At 37.4% G+C, this 17,028-nt stretch overlaps 1 protein-coding gene across 2 annotated transcripts in view; it reads right to left on the bottom strand.

Moving 5' to 3' along the window:
- LOC127813046 (AT-hook motif nuclear-localized protein 8-like) overlaps positions 1 to 16,771 on the bottom strand; it is a 30,180-nt gene extending 13,409 nt beyond the window's left edge. Inside the window, exons 1-3 of one of the 2 annotated variants that reach the window (XM_052353746.1) lie at positions 16,061 to 16,771; positions 15,894 to 15,946; positions 746 to 877 (exon numbers count right to left, since the gene is read on the bottom strand). In XM_052353746.1, the coding sequence (XP_052209706.1) occupies positions 746 to 877; positions 15,894 to 15,946; positions 16,061 to 16,592 (717 nt within the window). In that variant the 5' untranslated portion in view covers positions 16,593 to 16,771. The remainder of the gene's footprint in view (positions 1 to 745; positions 878 to 15,893; positions 15,947 to 16,060) is intronic. The other variant, XM_052353747.1, reaches the window with a different exon arrangement.
- Between the last annotated feature and the right edge of the window lie 257 nt (positions 16,772 to 17,028).

Raw genomic sequence — 17,028 nt, 5'->3', positions numbered from 1 at the left:
GGCAAGAAAATTGTACAGAGGCAACCTCTGCCTTCACATTATTTGGGTTTAAGAAAATAGAATCAAAAAGAAATTCCTCACTTTATTGCAGTGAAGAACCGAAAAAAAAAAAGAAGTGCAAATCAAATCACAAAAAAAGCTTCATAAAGCTCCTCAAACAAGGAAGGTTATTTGACACCAGGAAGGTTTCTGCTTCCAGTGAAAGTCAGATATCGTGGTATCACGATTATACTTTTATATCCATGCTGATTTGTTCTTCAGTAAATCTCACCCGTCCCTCTTTAAAGTATCAATAACAAGAAATAATTATAAAGGTTTCATCAGATTTGAACAAATTATGTTCAGACCTGTAGCTTTGGCCTTAATATAAACACTGGACTTTGCAAATATCAGGGAGGATGGTTGGTTGGATTTGGGCATATTCTTACATATATCCTAAAGTCGCTAGCACTACCTTGGGACCAATTCTGGGCATACTTTAAAGTATAAAAATCGAATAGCTAGAAGAAAACTGAGAATGTCACAGAAACAGTTTTCAGATGACATTCTCTAGATTGGAAGACAAATCTAGCCATAGACAAAGACACCTTTCTAGGCCTCATATGGAACTTACATGACTACTTGTTCCAAAACCAACAGGTATACATGTATACTAGAGATAGATGCATAAATAAAAAGTAATGATAATATATACTTTAGATGCAATGATTGCACTAAAATGTATGCATATTCATTTCAAACAAACCTCGTATGTCACAATGCCCCCAGACATAGATGTCTGGCGAAGGGTGACATTGCAAACAGCACCATTTGCAGAGAGAATACAAATAGTTCGTGGTCCTTCCTGTGAAAAGGCCATTATCTTTGACGCTATGTCCTGCAAACAGGAGGCCACCGATACACATTAAACATAAGTATGACCAGAATTATTGCATACAACTAAATGGTCCAAAAATGAAGAGGAAAAGTAATAAAATGTGTGAGGAAAAGTGGCGACTAAATCTTCATGACATCATTCCGCCTATCAATGCCTCATGGAGGATTGTGGGATTAAAGAGAAATTATTCTTCATGGATTACCTTGGAAAATAGTATACAGTAATCATGTTTGAAATTTTTACTATTATATTTCCCTCTCTTTTCATGCTTTGTTCTCAGTTGATAAAGAGTTTATATTTTAGCCATACATTTTTGCTCATAGCAATTCCTCATGGACAAGGAGCTCCACATCCAAGGACCCTTTAGAAAATTATGCAGTAATGCAAAGCAAATTAACCTTATGTTCGGATGTGGGGTAAGATCAGAGAGGGGATGGAAGGGTAAAGTGTCATCTTGTTTGGGAGATCAATTAATAATGGAAGGGGCATCGAGGAGGGTACCTAATACCCTCCCCTCCCCCTCCATACCCCATTTTTAATACAGAAAAAATGGGAAAGTAGCATAAAAAATTAGTTTCATCTTGCACTTTACTATTTTGTCATTATTTTTGCAAACATCTAATATAATTCATAACCCAAAATGAAACACTAATTTTTATATATAAATCATACACTTACAAACACTATCTATTCTGATCCCAGCTGATAGCAATGGCTCCAACAATGGAAACATAAACTTATAAATATAAAATGTGGAGATCATAACTTTTATTAGGCCTTGATTCTTACACAGTACATTTACATGCTCACTATTATTTTTAAATTTTCAAAACAACCAAGGAATTAAATTTAATTTTTTGACACCTCGATAATATATCACAACATATTGTAATTAAATTCATAATTTTTCATGCTTTATAAGTTTATGGAAATATTTATTTCGCATGCCAAGACATGTTATTTAAGACAAAGCCACAACAGAAGCCTTAGGGATGGTTTTAAAGGACGGACGGACTATGAATTACTTATATACAAGTTAATAAAGACATGTATTATGGAGCAGAATTATGTGTTAAAATATGTAGAAGAGATACAAAGGCTTTTTCAATTACAATGGGATTACATCAAGTATCTACATTAAGCCCTTATCTATTTTCCCTAATAATGGGTGAACCCACTAAACATATCCAAGTAGAGGCATCATCGTGTATGTTATTTGCAAATGACAGTGTTGGTGGATGAGACAAAAGAGCGCGTGAACACTATGTTTAAGACATGTAGAAACACTTTAGAATCTAAAGGTTTTAAGTTTAAGTGAAAACCAAATATATGAAAAAGTAAGTTCAGTAGAAAATACTAGTGCGGATGATGTTAAAGTAACATTCGAAGATCACTGCCCCCAGGGCGTAGCCGGGTGGCTTTGGCGAGATGATATGAGTACCCACAAGTGTGGGAGGTCTGCAGTTCAAAACCTAGGGTGCCCGGCTCTTGATTTACCTCCTCTCCCGTGGTGTGGGCCACTAGGGAGGGGCATCTATTCTGGCATTATCAGACATTGGAAGATCACTTAATACCAAGAAAAGATCAATTCAATATCTTGGACCAATAATCCAAAAAGATGGGGAGATTAATAACCATGTTACCCATGGAATTCAGACAAAATAGCGTCACGACCCCAAGGGTAGATTAGGTATAGGATATAACATGTATTAGTTAGTTAGTGGTTGTACCTTACTACTTGATAGTTTGCACCTTTACCAAGAAAGACTATAAATAGGCTGTAACCCAGAGAATTTGGGAAATTGTTGAACGAAATGATAAACTGATTTTCACTCACAAATTCTCTCTAATTTTCCTCCCCAATTCTCTATTCCCCTCTCAAACTCCTCTATTCTCCTTCTATTCTTGTTGTCTCCCTCCATTTCTATCTAATTCTTCCCTGTACTCTTCTCGATTTCCCATTCAAACCCTAGGTCGTGACATTTGGTATCAGAACCGATCAATAATCCATGTGATTCCAGCAATTCTTGCTGGGAATTCATTTTCGGCTGATTTCCGACGCTTCTCTGCAGATTAATTTCCAACGATTCTTGTTTGCGATTCCGTCAAATCCTATTAACTAATCAAACGAAGTAGAGTTCGGCGATTTTGGCACCAAAGCAGAGATAGGCGAATTCCGATGATTTAGGCCGCAATTTTTGGCAAACCAGGCGAACTCAAGAAACTACAATCAATCAACGGTTCTAGGCTAGTGGTTAAGATTGCAGTGAGTAAGAAGTCGTGGATTGGAGGCAAATTTGAGTGATCAAGATCATAGCGATCCTGATCAAATCAGCAAATAGTAGTGACCCACAACGATCAACTTGGAATTGTGGATTGCTGATCCATAGCATGTGCCGACACTGATCGACAATTGGGTGCGGAACTAAACAAGTCGTAGTAGGCAATTCAAGAAGCAGCGAATACCAATGATTCCGAAAAATTCATCAGAGCTAGTGGTCCTCCGGCCATTGGACAGTGATTGGGTGAGAAGAAGGCATCAGCTAGGGTGATCGTTGAATCACCGTGATCACGACTGCGAGTAATGAACGCACGGCGTGGAAGTAGGCCTAGGCAATCTTGAATTCGCAATGATCGCAAGCAGATAGCGATTAGTTGCTAGGGTTTGGATTGGGGTGTGGGTTGCAGCCGCTGTCAAGCTTGATTGGCAACGAATGCAATGATTCTCAGGTTGTTGATTTCTCCATTTCGACGCTGCTAATTTCTGATGCAATGAATCTGGTCATCCCTGTCTGAAATCGAAAGGTGAAGCGGACAGGCGATAGTCACTTGTGAATCAAAAGCCTCCCGTTTCTTGGAAGCTAATCGAAACTGTTAAGATCAGCGATTTTCATTGCACAACAGAAGTTTTAGTTTCAAAGTTGTGCAACAAAAGTTTGGGTTTCAGTAATTGCATAGCAGGTTTTTGAAGCAAAGATTGAGGAAGATTGTACAGAATAACAATTTCTAGAAGATTGATTTTCTGAGGCTGATCATTTTAAGAGGCGGAATTCCAAAGCTAAGGAATCTAAGGTAGCGCAGAGACAAATTCTAAAGCTGTCAGTGTTCTAAAAGGCACTAGATGCTAGTCAGGCGCCAAGTTGGGGCCTAGTGCCTAGGCGGAGCCTAGAAAATTTTGATTTTTTTTTAATCAAGTAACTTGCAATAGAAACCTATATATATATATATATATATATATAACCAATAACCTCACTTAATATTCAAAATAACATAAACATATCATGCCATAACTGCAAAATAACTACAAAATAATCAAATTAAAACAATAAAATAGCAAAATAACTTTTGTTTTATAATATAATGAAAACAGAAATTATTTTCTACAAAATAACCAATAACCTCATATAATTTTTTGTTTTCAATCTTCTTCGTCATGTAAAAACACATATTATATATAATTAATAATAATTAAAACTAAATATATATCTAATATATAAATAGAACAGAAAAATAAAATAAAATAAAAAATAAAAAACAGAAACAATATAACGGAGAGAGAGAGAGAAACCAATAACCAAAGACTCGGAGAGAGAGAGAGGGAGAGGTTGCGAAGGAGATGGAGCTTGACGGCGAGGACGCGGGGCGACGAGGATGTTCAGGCAGCAAGGAGGACGCGAATGGCATAGAGGCGGTGTTGATGAAGCTTGATGGCGATGGTGGAGCTGGAGGCAGCGATGGCAGTGAGTACTGGCAACCCGACGACGTTGAGGCAGTGATGACCTTGGTGTGAGAGGCTGAGAGACGAGATTAAGAAATAAAATACCCTAAAATCGGCTGATATATAAAGGAAAAATTGGGCGGCCCAGGCGGTGCGGGTTGCCTAGGCGCCACCTGGGCGCTGCCACAGCCAATTAATCGAGTCGGTGCCTAGGAGGCCCGACTAGGGCATACTCGGGGTGACCAGTGGCCGCCTAGCGCCTAGGCGGCCACCTAGAGCGATTTTTACAACACTTCATGTCTCAGGGAGAATTCTCTAGTTTCAACCAAAGTGTAGCTAAATTTGATCAAACTATGGCTAGTTGCAACCAAAAATTGGATGAATTGCTGGTATTAATCGCCAAAAGGTTACAAAAATCACCTCAAGAAGAAGAAATTATTCTTAGGAAGGAGAATCTAGTAATTTCTAAGGAAGAAGTTCACGATGTCTCAGTTGGAAGTTCTACTCGTGAGAAGTTAAATTCAAAAAATACTAACAAGGAGGATGAACTACCTGCAAAGGACCTGGTTGGAGATGAGAGGTGCAGTAAAGAATTCAATAACCTAAAGCAAGAAGGCTCCGTAACGAATTATAATGTCAGGTTTGAGGAATTTAAAGCAATGCTACTCAATTCCTATCTAATCTTGAATGAGTCTTATTTTATGTCGAGATTCATTAATGGTCTTAACGATACGATGAGGCCTATGGTGAAAATGATGTGTCCTGCCACGGTACAACAAGCAGTTGAGAAGGCTAGGCTGCAAGAGTTGGCACTTGAAGCAATTTACAGAAAGCATGGGCTGTCGCTTAAAGGTCATCTTAAGAGCAGCCAACAGATCGAAGGAGCTTCTAAGGTGCTAATCAAGTAGTGTAGGAAGCTGATGAAGTAGCATTGGAAGAGGAGGATTGCGAGGAAGATAGTGTTCATGCAACTAATGAGAGATATGACGCTGAGGTCCTGAGAATAGGAATGGCAGATGTAAGGAATGAGGAAAAATTTGAATTGGATCAGACAATTCAGGATTATGAGAAAGGATTGGTAATTGTTGAAGAAGTTATTGAGGTTCTGTTAGAGGAAAAATCTGCTGAAAGTGACCTTTGGTGTACACTTGCAACCAGGAAGAAAAAGACGTCAGGAACAAGACTCTTATTGTCTTGATTATTCATATTTCAGTTGGAAAGCTACAATGTCAAATCAGATTTTGGCCAGCAGAGAAGTTTAAATTCCTTTCTACGATTGGAAATGATATGGTTGCAGGAATGACAAATCAATTGGAACTATTTTCAATTGCAATAGGGAAGAGGTGGATTGTTGGACTTAGTATAGTAGCAAATCATAGTACTGTTATTGTTGAGGAAAAAGAAAAGGAAAAGGAAAAGAAAAGGAAATAAGAGATAAGAATAAGAAAAGGCGAAAAAGAAACCAAATGGTGAAGATGGGCATTGGATGAAGAAACAACGGCTCGATTGTAATCAGTTTCTTGGGGATAAAAAACCTCTCAAAGAGAGGGGATTGTCACGACCCCAAGGATAGATTAGGTATAGGATATTACATGTATTAGTTAGTGGTTGTACCTTATGCTTGATAGTTTGTACATTTACCAAGAAAGCCTATAAATAGGCTATAACCTAGAGAATTAAGGATATTGTTGAATGAAATGATAAACTGATTTTCCCTCTCAAATTCTCTCTAATTTCCCTCCCCAATTCTCTGTTCCCCTCTCAATCTCCTTTGTTCTCCTTCTATTCTTGCGACCCTCCATTTCTATCTAATTCTTCCCTACACTCTTCTCAATTTCCCATCCAAACCCTAGGAAAACCCCAAGGTCGTGACAAATGGTTAAAATGTAAAAGTGTAACCACCGCTTTATGTGATATTATTAAGATTCCATTAAAGCTAAAAGAGAAATTTTATAAGACTACTATAAGACTAGTTTAGTTGTATGGCACAAATTGTTGAGCAATAAAGCACCCACATGTACAAAATATGAGCATAATGGAGATTGGGATGTTAAGATGGATGTGTAGCCATACAAGGAAAAATTAGAAATGAGATCATTTGTAACATATCAAAGTAGCTTCTATTGGAGATAAAATGTGTGAGCCACAATTAAAGATAGTTTGGTCATGAGGAAAGAAGATTAATAGAAGCTCCTATGGATAAAATTGAACAAATACACGGTCTTTTTTTTTTTTTTTTGATAAATAGAAAACCCTTTATTAAATGGAGAAGCATCCAAAACCATGATTGGAACAAAGTCCTCCAATGGAACCAAACACCCTCAGATCATCTCAATTCACCCTACCTCAAAAATTCCAAATAAAGCTACAATATCACCACCAGCCTAGACTAGAGCTGCCAAAATAATAATACAACCACCAAAAGGGAACCCATTTGAAGAGACAACAGTGGCTAACATTTCTCAAAACCAATACCACTTGAGAAGTAAGACTGATGTAGAAGGCTGAAATACCTAGCGGAAGAATCATGAACACCCTGTAAAAGCTCAGGAGAAGCTTCAACAAGCTGAAACTAGCACACATGATCCTATAAAAGCTTGATTAGCCTTTATTGGGATGAAATGTTGTTTTGATAGAAATCAACACACAGGATGTTGCATACATTACTATATATATATATATATAAATATTAGCTGTATACATGCACTACAATATATACAAGCAGGTTGGAAGTTTGGGAGGGCCAGCCCCTTCATAGCTCCGCCTTTGTATTTAGCAAAAGAGGTAGAGAAAGAAGAAGAAAAACTTAGTATGTTGTTGTAGTATTTATTTCACATGACAAGAATACGATTGTCACTCTATTTTTATTACCTTACCATTTCCATTCTCTATGAAAACAAAGTAAGATTTCACTATCATCCTTTACAGTCCTCTACGTCCAAAAAATGAGAGAATAATAACCTTTACATCATTTTCCTTACCACTATATACCTTCCCCTCGCATAACCCTGCCCTCTCCCAAGCAAAACATAAGAATTATGCATGCGGAAAAGAGGAAGAAAGAGAAAACACAATACTAGAGAGAGAGAAGGCAAAGTATAGATTTTCCAATATGGATCTAATCGTGTGGCTCTTGCAATTAATGTCATGACCCACTCCCACGTCGGTAAATCACTAGGAAGGCTTTGGGTACTTTACTTGGTCTTATAATCCCAATAGTGACCTACAACTTGCACTATTGGGTGGAAACCTATGATATCCGAGCAGTATCATAGCCAACTCAAGACTATCATCAAGTGGTATGAGCCAAAAAAGTGTTTAAAATTGACTTGCGTTAGATTGAGATATGAGATTTTTGGCCTAACAATGTCAACAAGAAATTTAAAAAAAAAAAAGAGTTTGTTACAACCCAAATACCAATCTAAAACTAAAAGGAAAATTCTATAGGACAATTATAAGACCAGTCTTGTTGTAGAGCTCAGAATGTTAGGCAGTCAAATACTAGCATGAGCAAAAGACGAGCGTAGGGGAGATGAAGATGTTAAGATGGATGTGGGCCATACAAGAAAAGATAAAATTAGAAATGAGGTTATTCATAATAAGGTAGGAGTAGTGCCAATTAAGGAGAAGATGAGAGAGACCACACTAAAATGATTTGGTCATGTGAGAAGGAGACCAAAAGACGCCCCTGTGAGGAGAGTTGATAAAATGGAACAATTAGTCATAAAAAGAGGTAGAGGCAGACCTAAGAAGACTTTAGGAGAGACATTAAAGTTTGATATGAAGTGTATGGATCTCAATGAAAATATGACAAAAGATAGAAATACATGGAAGTCTAGAATTCATGTAGCCGACCCCACATAGTGGGATAAATGATGGATATGTTGTTTTTTGTTACAACCCAATCCCGCGTTAGTAGTCTACCAACAAGGTCATGGGTATATTATTTAATCCCATGAAAGTATAGTCACATTCAACCAGCACTTTTGAGTGAGGACTCGTGGTGTTGGAGCCAACTCATCCACTATTTGAGTGGGTGGAGACTAAGAAATATTTAAGACTGACTTAAGTCAAATTAGAAAAATATTTCTAGCTTAGTGAGGACATTAGGTATTAAAAGAGGGGATTATGTCACAACCCAATCAGAATTGGTGTTAAAAAAAAAAAAAAAAAAAAACCACATCGATAGTTTATTTGGGAGGTTTAGGTAAAGTAGTCCCATAAATTCAAGTCTCTAAGAGCCAACTTCAACTAACACTTTTAAGTGAGGAAGTGGTATCATAGAAGGGGAGCTAGTCATAATCTTTAAAGCAAGGAAACTTCCTATGGATTTTCGTACTAGTGTCGTCGATGTGTTGGACACTCCAACATGCCTCTAACATGTATTGGACATGCCCACATGGTGTGCCTAACACTTTCTTAAATTTTTAAAACGATATAGGGTGGTGGACAAAGATGACTGGATTGTTAGTTGATTACTAATTATATTAGAGTTATTCATTTGGAATTTTGGCTTCCGGTTTTAAAATGCATATTATGAGTTTGGAATATAGTTTTGAATCTTTTGATACTTTATTATGCTTTAAAATATAAAAAATTAATTTATTAATTAACATATACCAACCATGTCATGTTCTACTTTTTTGAAAAATGTCATGTCCCCATGTCCCATGTCTTGTGTCCCTATGCCCAAGCCCAGGCTTCATACGTTATAATTCAATATCACATCAATAGTTTATTGGGAAGATCTTGGTTATATTACTTAATCCCCTGAATCTAAAAACCACTTTAAACAAGCACGGTTAGGTGAGGACCTATGGTGTTACAAGTGGCATCAAAGCCAACCCAAGACCAATATCAAGTAGTTGTTGTTATTCAAGTTTTGCATTGAGTGGCTGAAAAGTTTAGAAGGACTTGGACATCCTTTTTGAGGATCATGTGCGGTAGTGGCAGTTAGGAAATTAGGCTAACTGTATATTATATTAAGTCAAGGGTAGTTAGGGAAATATCCCAGTTATATCATCCCTTGTAACTCACGCCCTTGTGTCTATAAATAAGAGGCGTAGGGTAATCTAGCGGACACTTGTGATTGATCATTCTCATTGATAGTTTCCGAGAACTGTATTGTAGGAGAAAGCCTAGAAAGATAGCCTTGTAATCTTGCAATGAGAGTTCTTGTGTATCAGTGAGGGAAGAGGGATTGTGCGAGTGTGATTCTCGTACTGTTTTCCATCAAGTTCTAGTGGACTGCTCTCTCTAAAAGAGGCTGGATGTAGGACTGATTCTATCAGTTTGAACCAGGATAAAATCTCGATGCCTATTGTGTGGTTTGATTGTTCTTAACTTTGATATTTTCAATTCTGTTTCTATTCTTTATTTTCGGTTTATGTTGTATGTCGTATCGATCAATTGTGAGGGTGATAGTTAGTGATTTGTTGGCTTCTTGGGTGACTTAGTTAGTGATTGTGCTCCCAATTCTAACAGGTGTGAACCAAGAAAGTGTTTGAGATTGACGTTAGATTACGATATAGGATTTTTGGCCCAACAATGATGCCAAGAAATAAAGAAAGTGTTTTGACTCAATCAAGTAGTCTACTGGGAGGTTTTGGATATATTACTTAAACCAATAAACCCAGGAACTTAGGAGTCACCTTCAGCCAACACTTTTCGATAAGGACCCATGATATTACAAGTGCGCATTCTAGGGGTATGATTTTGTCACAACACAACCCAATCACACATCAATAATGTACTAAAGAGATTTTGGATACATTACTTGATCCCATGACCCCCAATCTCAATTCGATCTGCACTTTTGGGTGACAATTTGGAGTGTTACAAGTGATATTAGAGCCAACTTAAGACCTACTAAGTGGGGAATGTAGGCTAGAAAAGTGTTTGAGACCAACTTATATTATATTAAGATATGAAATTTGTAGTGATGAGCACATCAAAGATTATTAAAGGAGTGGAGATTGTCACGGCCCAATCCCATATCAGTAGTTTATTAAGGAGGTCTTAGGTATATTATTTGGTCTAATGAATCCAGTAGTCATCTTCAGCTAGTACTACCCATAGAGTTGCAATTACAACCACCATTATATAGAGAATAGTAATCCATTTGTCTTAAAATTTTTGGCTTCCACCAAGAATAAGGATAAACTCGACCTCAATGTGATTGGACTATCTATAGACATTCCTTATCCTTACAACCCCATTTCTAACAAGATGAAAACAAGAACCTCCTCTGCAAATTCAAGTTGGCCTCCCATTGAACTTATCAGTCTGCCAAGACGAAACCCAATAAACCTAGAATTCTTGGTTAACTTATTCCTAGGCATTGAATAATCTTCCAAATGTTGTGCTCATCTTCCCCCTTTGTTACCCTAGCCTAATAGTTCATCTAAGGAAGTACCTAAACATTAACCTAATGTGCAAGTCAACCAAGATCCAACCTAAATAACCTTTGAACCCACACCTATCACTTACTAACCCATCTACATGTCCTAATTTGTGACTAACACGTTCAGTCCTCTAAACTCATCACCCAATTCATTGGCGATCACATAACCATGTGCCTATAATTCAACTGGCAAAATGATGTGAGATAAGACATAAGAAGTCATTCAAATATTTGTTTGAAAATATTTAGTAGAACCATTTTCTTTTCTAAACCTCCAGCTGATTTTAACTTGGTTTTAAGGTTTTATATCAAACCTCATTGATATAGGACAAAATAGTAAATTTTAGGAATTACTATTGTTTATTTTATTTTTTAGTTTATTTCCTATTTTTAATTTGTTTCCCAATTTCTTTTGACTTTTTTAAATATATTTTTGTTTCCTTTAGTTAGTCGAATCCTAATTAGAGTGCATTCAAAATCCTACTAAGAGAAGATTTTTATCTATTAGTTGTCTCTAAATAATCCTTTTGGATTGTAAATTGACGGAAGCTTTTGATTATTGGCATTGGTTAATGATATTGATTTGAGTAATTGGGATTACTCTTGTGTTTTGGTTTCGGGTTCTGCATCACTTATACATGCCTTATTTGGATTTTACCAACCATAAAATATACATAGAAGTGCAAGGGTTGACTCCACATACCATAGAGATATTAGCCAAAACATTTAGTATTCCAGCATGGGGTTACTATCAACACAACATTACATGTAATATTTTACATTGAAGAATAATTTTAGGTTGGTTTTAGTTTAGTTCTCTCAATAGATTTTGAAGCTGTTGTAGATCTCTATACTCAAGAAAATACACAACTGCATGGTGGAACAGAACCCAATATGAATTGTAGACTTCAGTTGATACAAGAATAACACACCACAAAATCATGAACCCTATAATCGGGGTGTGAGGCATAGTAGACTGGAAAGTATATAAGCTTTCTTCTGAATTCAATACTTACCTTGAAAAAGAAAAACTATTTTCCAACTTCACACTATTTTCTACACGTACAACTAATTTTCCCAAGTCATCAATACAAAAAAGGGGGAAAAAATTAGGAAATGTACGGCCTGTATATTCCATGAACAATTTCAGGCTTTTCAAGTTATTTGGTTAGATTTGTCCTAGGACAATTTCAGGCTTTTCAAGTATTCAGAACTTGTAAGTTGTGGTGCCAAAATCGACCAACTTTGGAACAAATTCAAAGCAAATGTGAACTTGAGCATGAGACAACTTTAGCCATATTTTTCTACTCTGGCATGGAAATCATTTGATTCTTCTGAGGTACCAAAGATATCTTGAAGATCTACAACAGGTATTTTTAAAAAAGAATTCAAAGTCCAAATGAAAAATGTGTTTGAAATTCATGACAAATTGCATAGTAATGTAAAACACTTCAAGAATAATGTGTTTGAAGTATGGGTATTCCAACATGAATGTAATTCTGTCCTCTCAAGGTTAGAGTCCCTATTGTATGGAGAACAGTAATCCATCTCTCCAGGATTTTGGTTTATAGTTTATACCAAGGATAAGGAGAAACACAACATTTTATTTTTATCACAATTGTTTACTTGGTAAAATTAGTCACAAAATTTTAAGTAATGAGCAGTAATTGGTAAAACAGGTGAATCCTTTTTTCTTTATGTCTTGATCATATCTAAATTCTGAGCAGCCAAAGACATCATATAATAATGTAAAGCGGAAGTGGTATGTAATCAGTTTGCTGGTCCAAAATTCATTTTAGTGCATGTGGGGTGAGGGCGGTTTTGGCTCAGTGTGATTGATGCCAATTTTAGGGAATGTTAGATGTGCTCCTGAGTTCACGGCTCTTGCCAGAAGTTTGCCACATTGAAACGCAGTGCATTATTGAATGCTACGGTGTTTTATTCTGGTGGTCCACGAAGCACAGAATCAGCTGCAGTGCTATACATGCCTTTCACCTTCTCTGTGCTACTGCTTGCATCTGTTCTTACTCTCTTTCTTGGTAAGTCAATTACCTGATTTCTGCTTTCTAATCGTTTTGATCTTGTTTCTAATCATTTCATTCTAATCCGTTTCTTTCGTTCTGCACATTATATCTACTAATATTATTGAATGCAGGCTTCAAAATGCCCATGATTCCAACAGAAACCTTAGGGAGTGGAGGAGATCAGGAGACTACTATCAGTGCTCCCATTGCAAAAAGTTTATCGATGAAACAAATAGTTTCAATGCACATGTCAGCCAATGCTGCTACACACCAACCGTCAGGCGCCGCCTCAGCAACAAAGGGGCCTGTGCAACCATAATGGGCAACATACTGACTAAAATACTTACCAGGGGAGAAAAAAAAAAAAAACATATGCACTGAAATGGATACTGATCTACTCAATTGAATGTTTGGTTTTAGGTGTATGTTTGTGAATTTTGATTTTTCTACTGATCTGCTCTATCATATGGATGTGAATTTTTGTTTTTCAAGTGAGCAGATCAATGGAAAAACCAAAAACCAGACATTCAGTTGAGCAAATCAATAGAAACCACACATCTATTTCAGTCAGTACATTACCCATTGCGGTTGCGCCAGCCTCTTCATTGCAGAGGTGGTGGCGGCAACGGCAATGACATGATTCTTGAGGTGACATTGGCTGACATATGTGTTGAAATCATTTATTCCATCACCACACTTTTTGTGGTGGGAGCAATTGTAGAAGTCTCCCAATCTCCTCCAGCCCCTAAGGTTCCCGTTGGAAGCGTTGGGCATTTTGAAACCTGCATTCAATAATATTAGCTGATATAATGTGCAGAACAAAATTATCAGAAACAAGATCAACACAATTAGAAACCAGAAACCAAGCAAGGAACTTACCAGGAAAGAGAGCAAGAGTGAGCGCAAGCAGCAGAGCAGAGAAAGTGAAAGGCATGTATAGCACTAGGGCTAATTCCGTGCTTCAGAACGACCAGAAGAAAGCCAACATACTAGTCTGTTATGCACCATGTTTCCATGTGACAAACAGCCAATAGCAAGAGCCGTGAGCTCAGGAGCACTTCTAACATTCCCTAAAAACGGCATCAACCGTACTGAGCTGAAACACCCTCACCTCACAAGCACTAAACTGAATTTTGAACCAGCAAACTAATTACATACCACTTTGGCTTTAATTATTTTATATTAATTACATAATGTGTTTGGCTGCTGAGAATTTAGAAAAAACCAAGACATAAAAAAACAGATTCGCGTGTTTTACCAATTACTGCTCATCACTTCAAGAATTGTTGAACTAGATTTTCCTTGTTTATTTGTTATTGACTTGTTTATTGCACAGCTCATATAAATCAAATTTATTTTATTTCACTTGTTGCAATTAAGAGATATTTTAAAATAATTGTGGTAAAAATACAATCTTGTTTGGTTAACTGAGAAACCAAAGCCAAAAAAAACCAAACCAAGTTGCTCGGTTTCAATTTGATTTATTTCAAGAACTTAGTAGTTCGATTTGGTTCAATCTTTTTTCAAACCCAAATTTGCACACCCCTGGCAATGGGACCCCCTTCTAGTCAGCAATTTCCCAGAAAAAGAATGAGTCAAGAATCATTCTTTTCTTGAATTAAAAATGAATTTGCACAATTAATTAAAACTGGACTCCTAGAGGAAATAGGTGCCACATGCAACCTTGTGCAGGTGACGCATGGACCCTTGACAAATTATTTGATTCTCTAGGGCCAAAACCAGCATGCATGACATTAATCTCCTTAAAGCACGTTGACACCTATTAGCAAAAGGGCATGCTCAAACCATTACCCGTATGGTCTAGTTCTATGTTCAACTCAAGCACACAAACCTCTCTCATGATGCACTTGAGATCTCCAATATTGTTCAAACTGCTAACTTAAGTCAAAATGAGGAGGACCTAGGAGCCTGCATGATTCATAGGGATTCATGGATTTGATGCTAGAATAAGAGAACACCGAATCTCATTCCAAGGGTAATGTAGCCAAACCAGCTTTGATATCGCCTAAAGGATGAGGCTTCATCTTGATATCAATTACCCTAATTGTGAAAGCTCATACCAGAGAGCAATGACATAAGCTAAAGTTGTTTAATGCAGTTAGGTTTATTTGCACAAGGGTGTGAGGGATTGTGGAAGAGGCCAAAAGGTTGCCTAACAATTGGAAATCCTCTCATAATGCTACATTTTATAAATTAGCTTAAACATTTAAAGGATGGTGAAGACCCACACAATTGTTTATCTATTTTATTTACCTGTTGGATGCACACATAGAGTAAATAGAAAACTAGGTTAAATAAGAACTGTCAGATCAACAAGTTTGGATATTAAAATTCAATGCCTTAATTGACTTGTCTATTTCAGAAAACAAAGTTCAATTTTATTTCTCTTTTCAAAATCTAAGTTCCAACTAGTGCAGCTAAAGAAAACAAAAAATAGAACTTGCTTAGCCATTGAGTGCTTACTAGCCCAACCCTACATAACCTTAGATTAGTTTTGCAAAAATATGCAGTCTCTTCCATTTATTAGAATAACTACAATCTTGACTTTACATAAAAATTAGATAGGTCTGCTAAAATTACAAGCGCTCTCATTTATTAGAATATTATCTTGATTTCCTCTCAAAAGGAGAAATGGCATCTTTTGAGACTACACATCTGAAATCAAATTGCCTAAAAAAAAACCTCAGTTACAAAACGGCTTTCTGCAATAATATACTTGCATATTTGTAGTTTTTCCCATAAGAGAATTGCTTGGCACTAAAACGAAAGTTTCCAATACTGCTTATTCATAGCGTTGAAAAAGCACTCATCCAGGAAATTGAACATCACAAAAGTGGCATATTGCATTACCTCTCCCGCTTTGACCAGTATCACATGTGGTGTAAAACCAACACCGAAAGATCCTGCCCACAAAGGAACTCAACAATAAAACACTGACATGTAAACATAAATTAACTACACAACCACCATTGTTCCCATACTGCACCCTGATACAGAAAAAAAATGGTTCAGCATACCTAAAGCATCCAACTGTTTCTTCCCAGACCCAGGCGGCCTCCCGCGCCGCTTAGCCGAAGGGTCAGAAGCCGGAGTGATGGCGCCAAAATCCCCAGGACCCGGCGCCGAAGAGGAATTTGGGGTAACAGGGTTTGGGGTTTGATTTTGTGCAGGATTAGGGGTCAGACCGAGGGCAATGTTACCGTCGGGAGAGTACTTTCTCGGACGCCCTCTCTTCTTCTTCGCCGTATCAGTGCCGAATCCGTAAGGCCTAAGGCCGGAGGTCTGCGATCCGTCGCCGTACTGCGAGTTCAAAGAGTCCTCCATCGGCTTCGAAGACGGCGAGACCATGGAATTGAAGGCGAACTGAGAGTTTTGCATCATGGAGGCGGTGGAATTGGGGTTGATCATGGACGGAGATGCGTTGGTCTGGGCGTTGTTGGTGTTGGGGGCGTACGAGTGGGGCTGCCCCAACGTCATGCCCGGCGGAGGTGGCGGTGGTTGTAGGTGGGATTGCGGTGGGGCGTTTGCCGGTGATTCTCTTAAATCCATCAGGGAGTTAATAAGCGGAGAAGCGGAACAATGCGGGTTGGTTCAACTTGGGTGAGACTGTAAATGAGAGAGAGAAAGAAAGAAAGAGAGAGAGACAGAGAGATCAAAACTGACAAAAAGCAATTTCATACGGAGAAGGGTTTAGAGACTTTAGGGTTTTTAGGGTGGGGGCTGTTTGGTTGAATAGTAGTACATGTACTATTATTATTATGAACTGTGATGTAACCGAATTGGCAATTGCTTCGCTCAACTTCTCCTTTTGAAGGATTGCAAATTGCAATTCCAGTTTTGTGATTTTGGTAATCCAACCAACACAATTGAAATTCAATATATTTAAACATTAAATTAAATTTTAAGTTTTATATTTCTTCATTTTTAATTTTATAATTTTCATCGTGATGGGATTGGGTGATTAACTTCCTCCGACGTTCTATAT

Source organism: Diospyros lotus, chromosome 11, assembly GCF_014633365.1.
Source record: "Diospyros lotus cultivar Yz01 chromosome 11, ASM1463336v1, whole genome shotgun sequence".
Taxonomy (NCBI): Eukaryota; Viridiplantae; Streptophyta; class Magnoliopsida; order Ericales; family Ebenaceae; genus Diospyros; species Diospyros lotus.
This window is presented reverse-complemented; position numbering and strand designations above follow the sequence as displayed.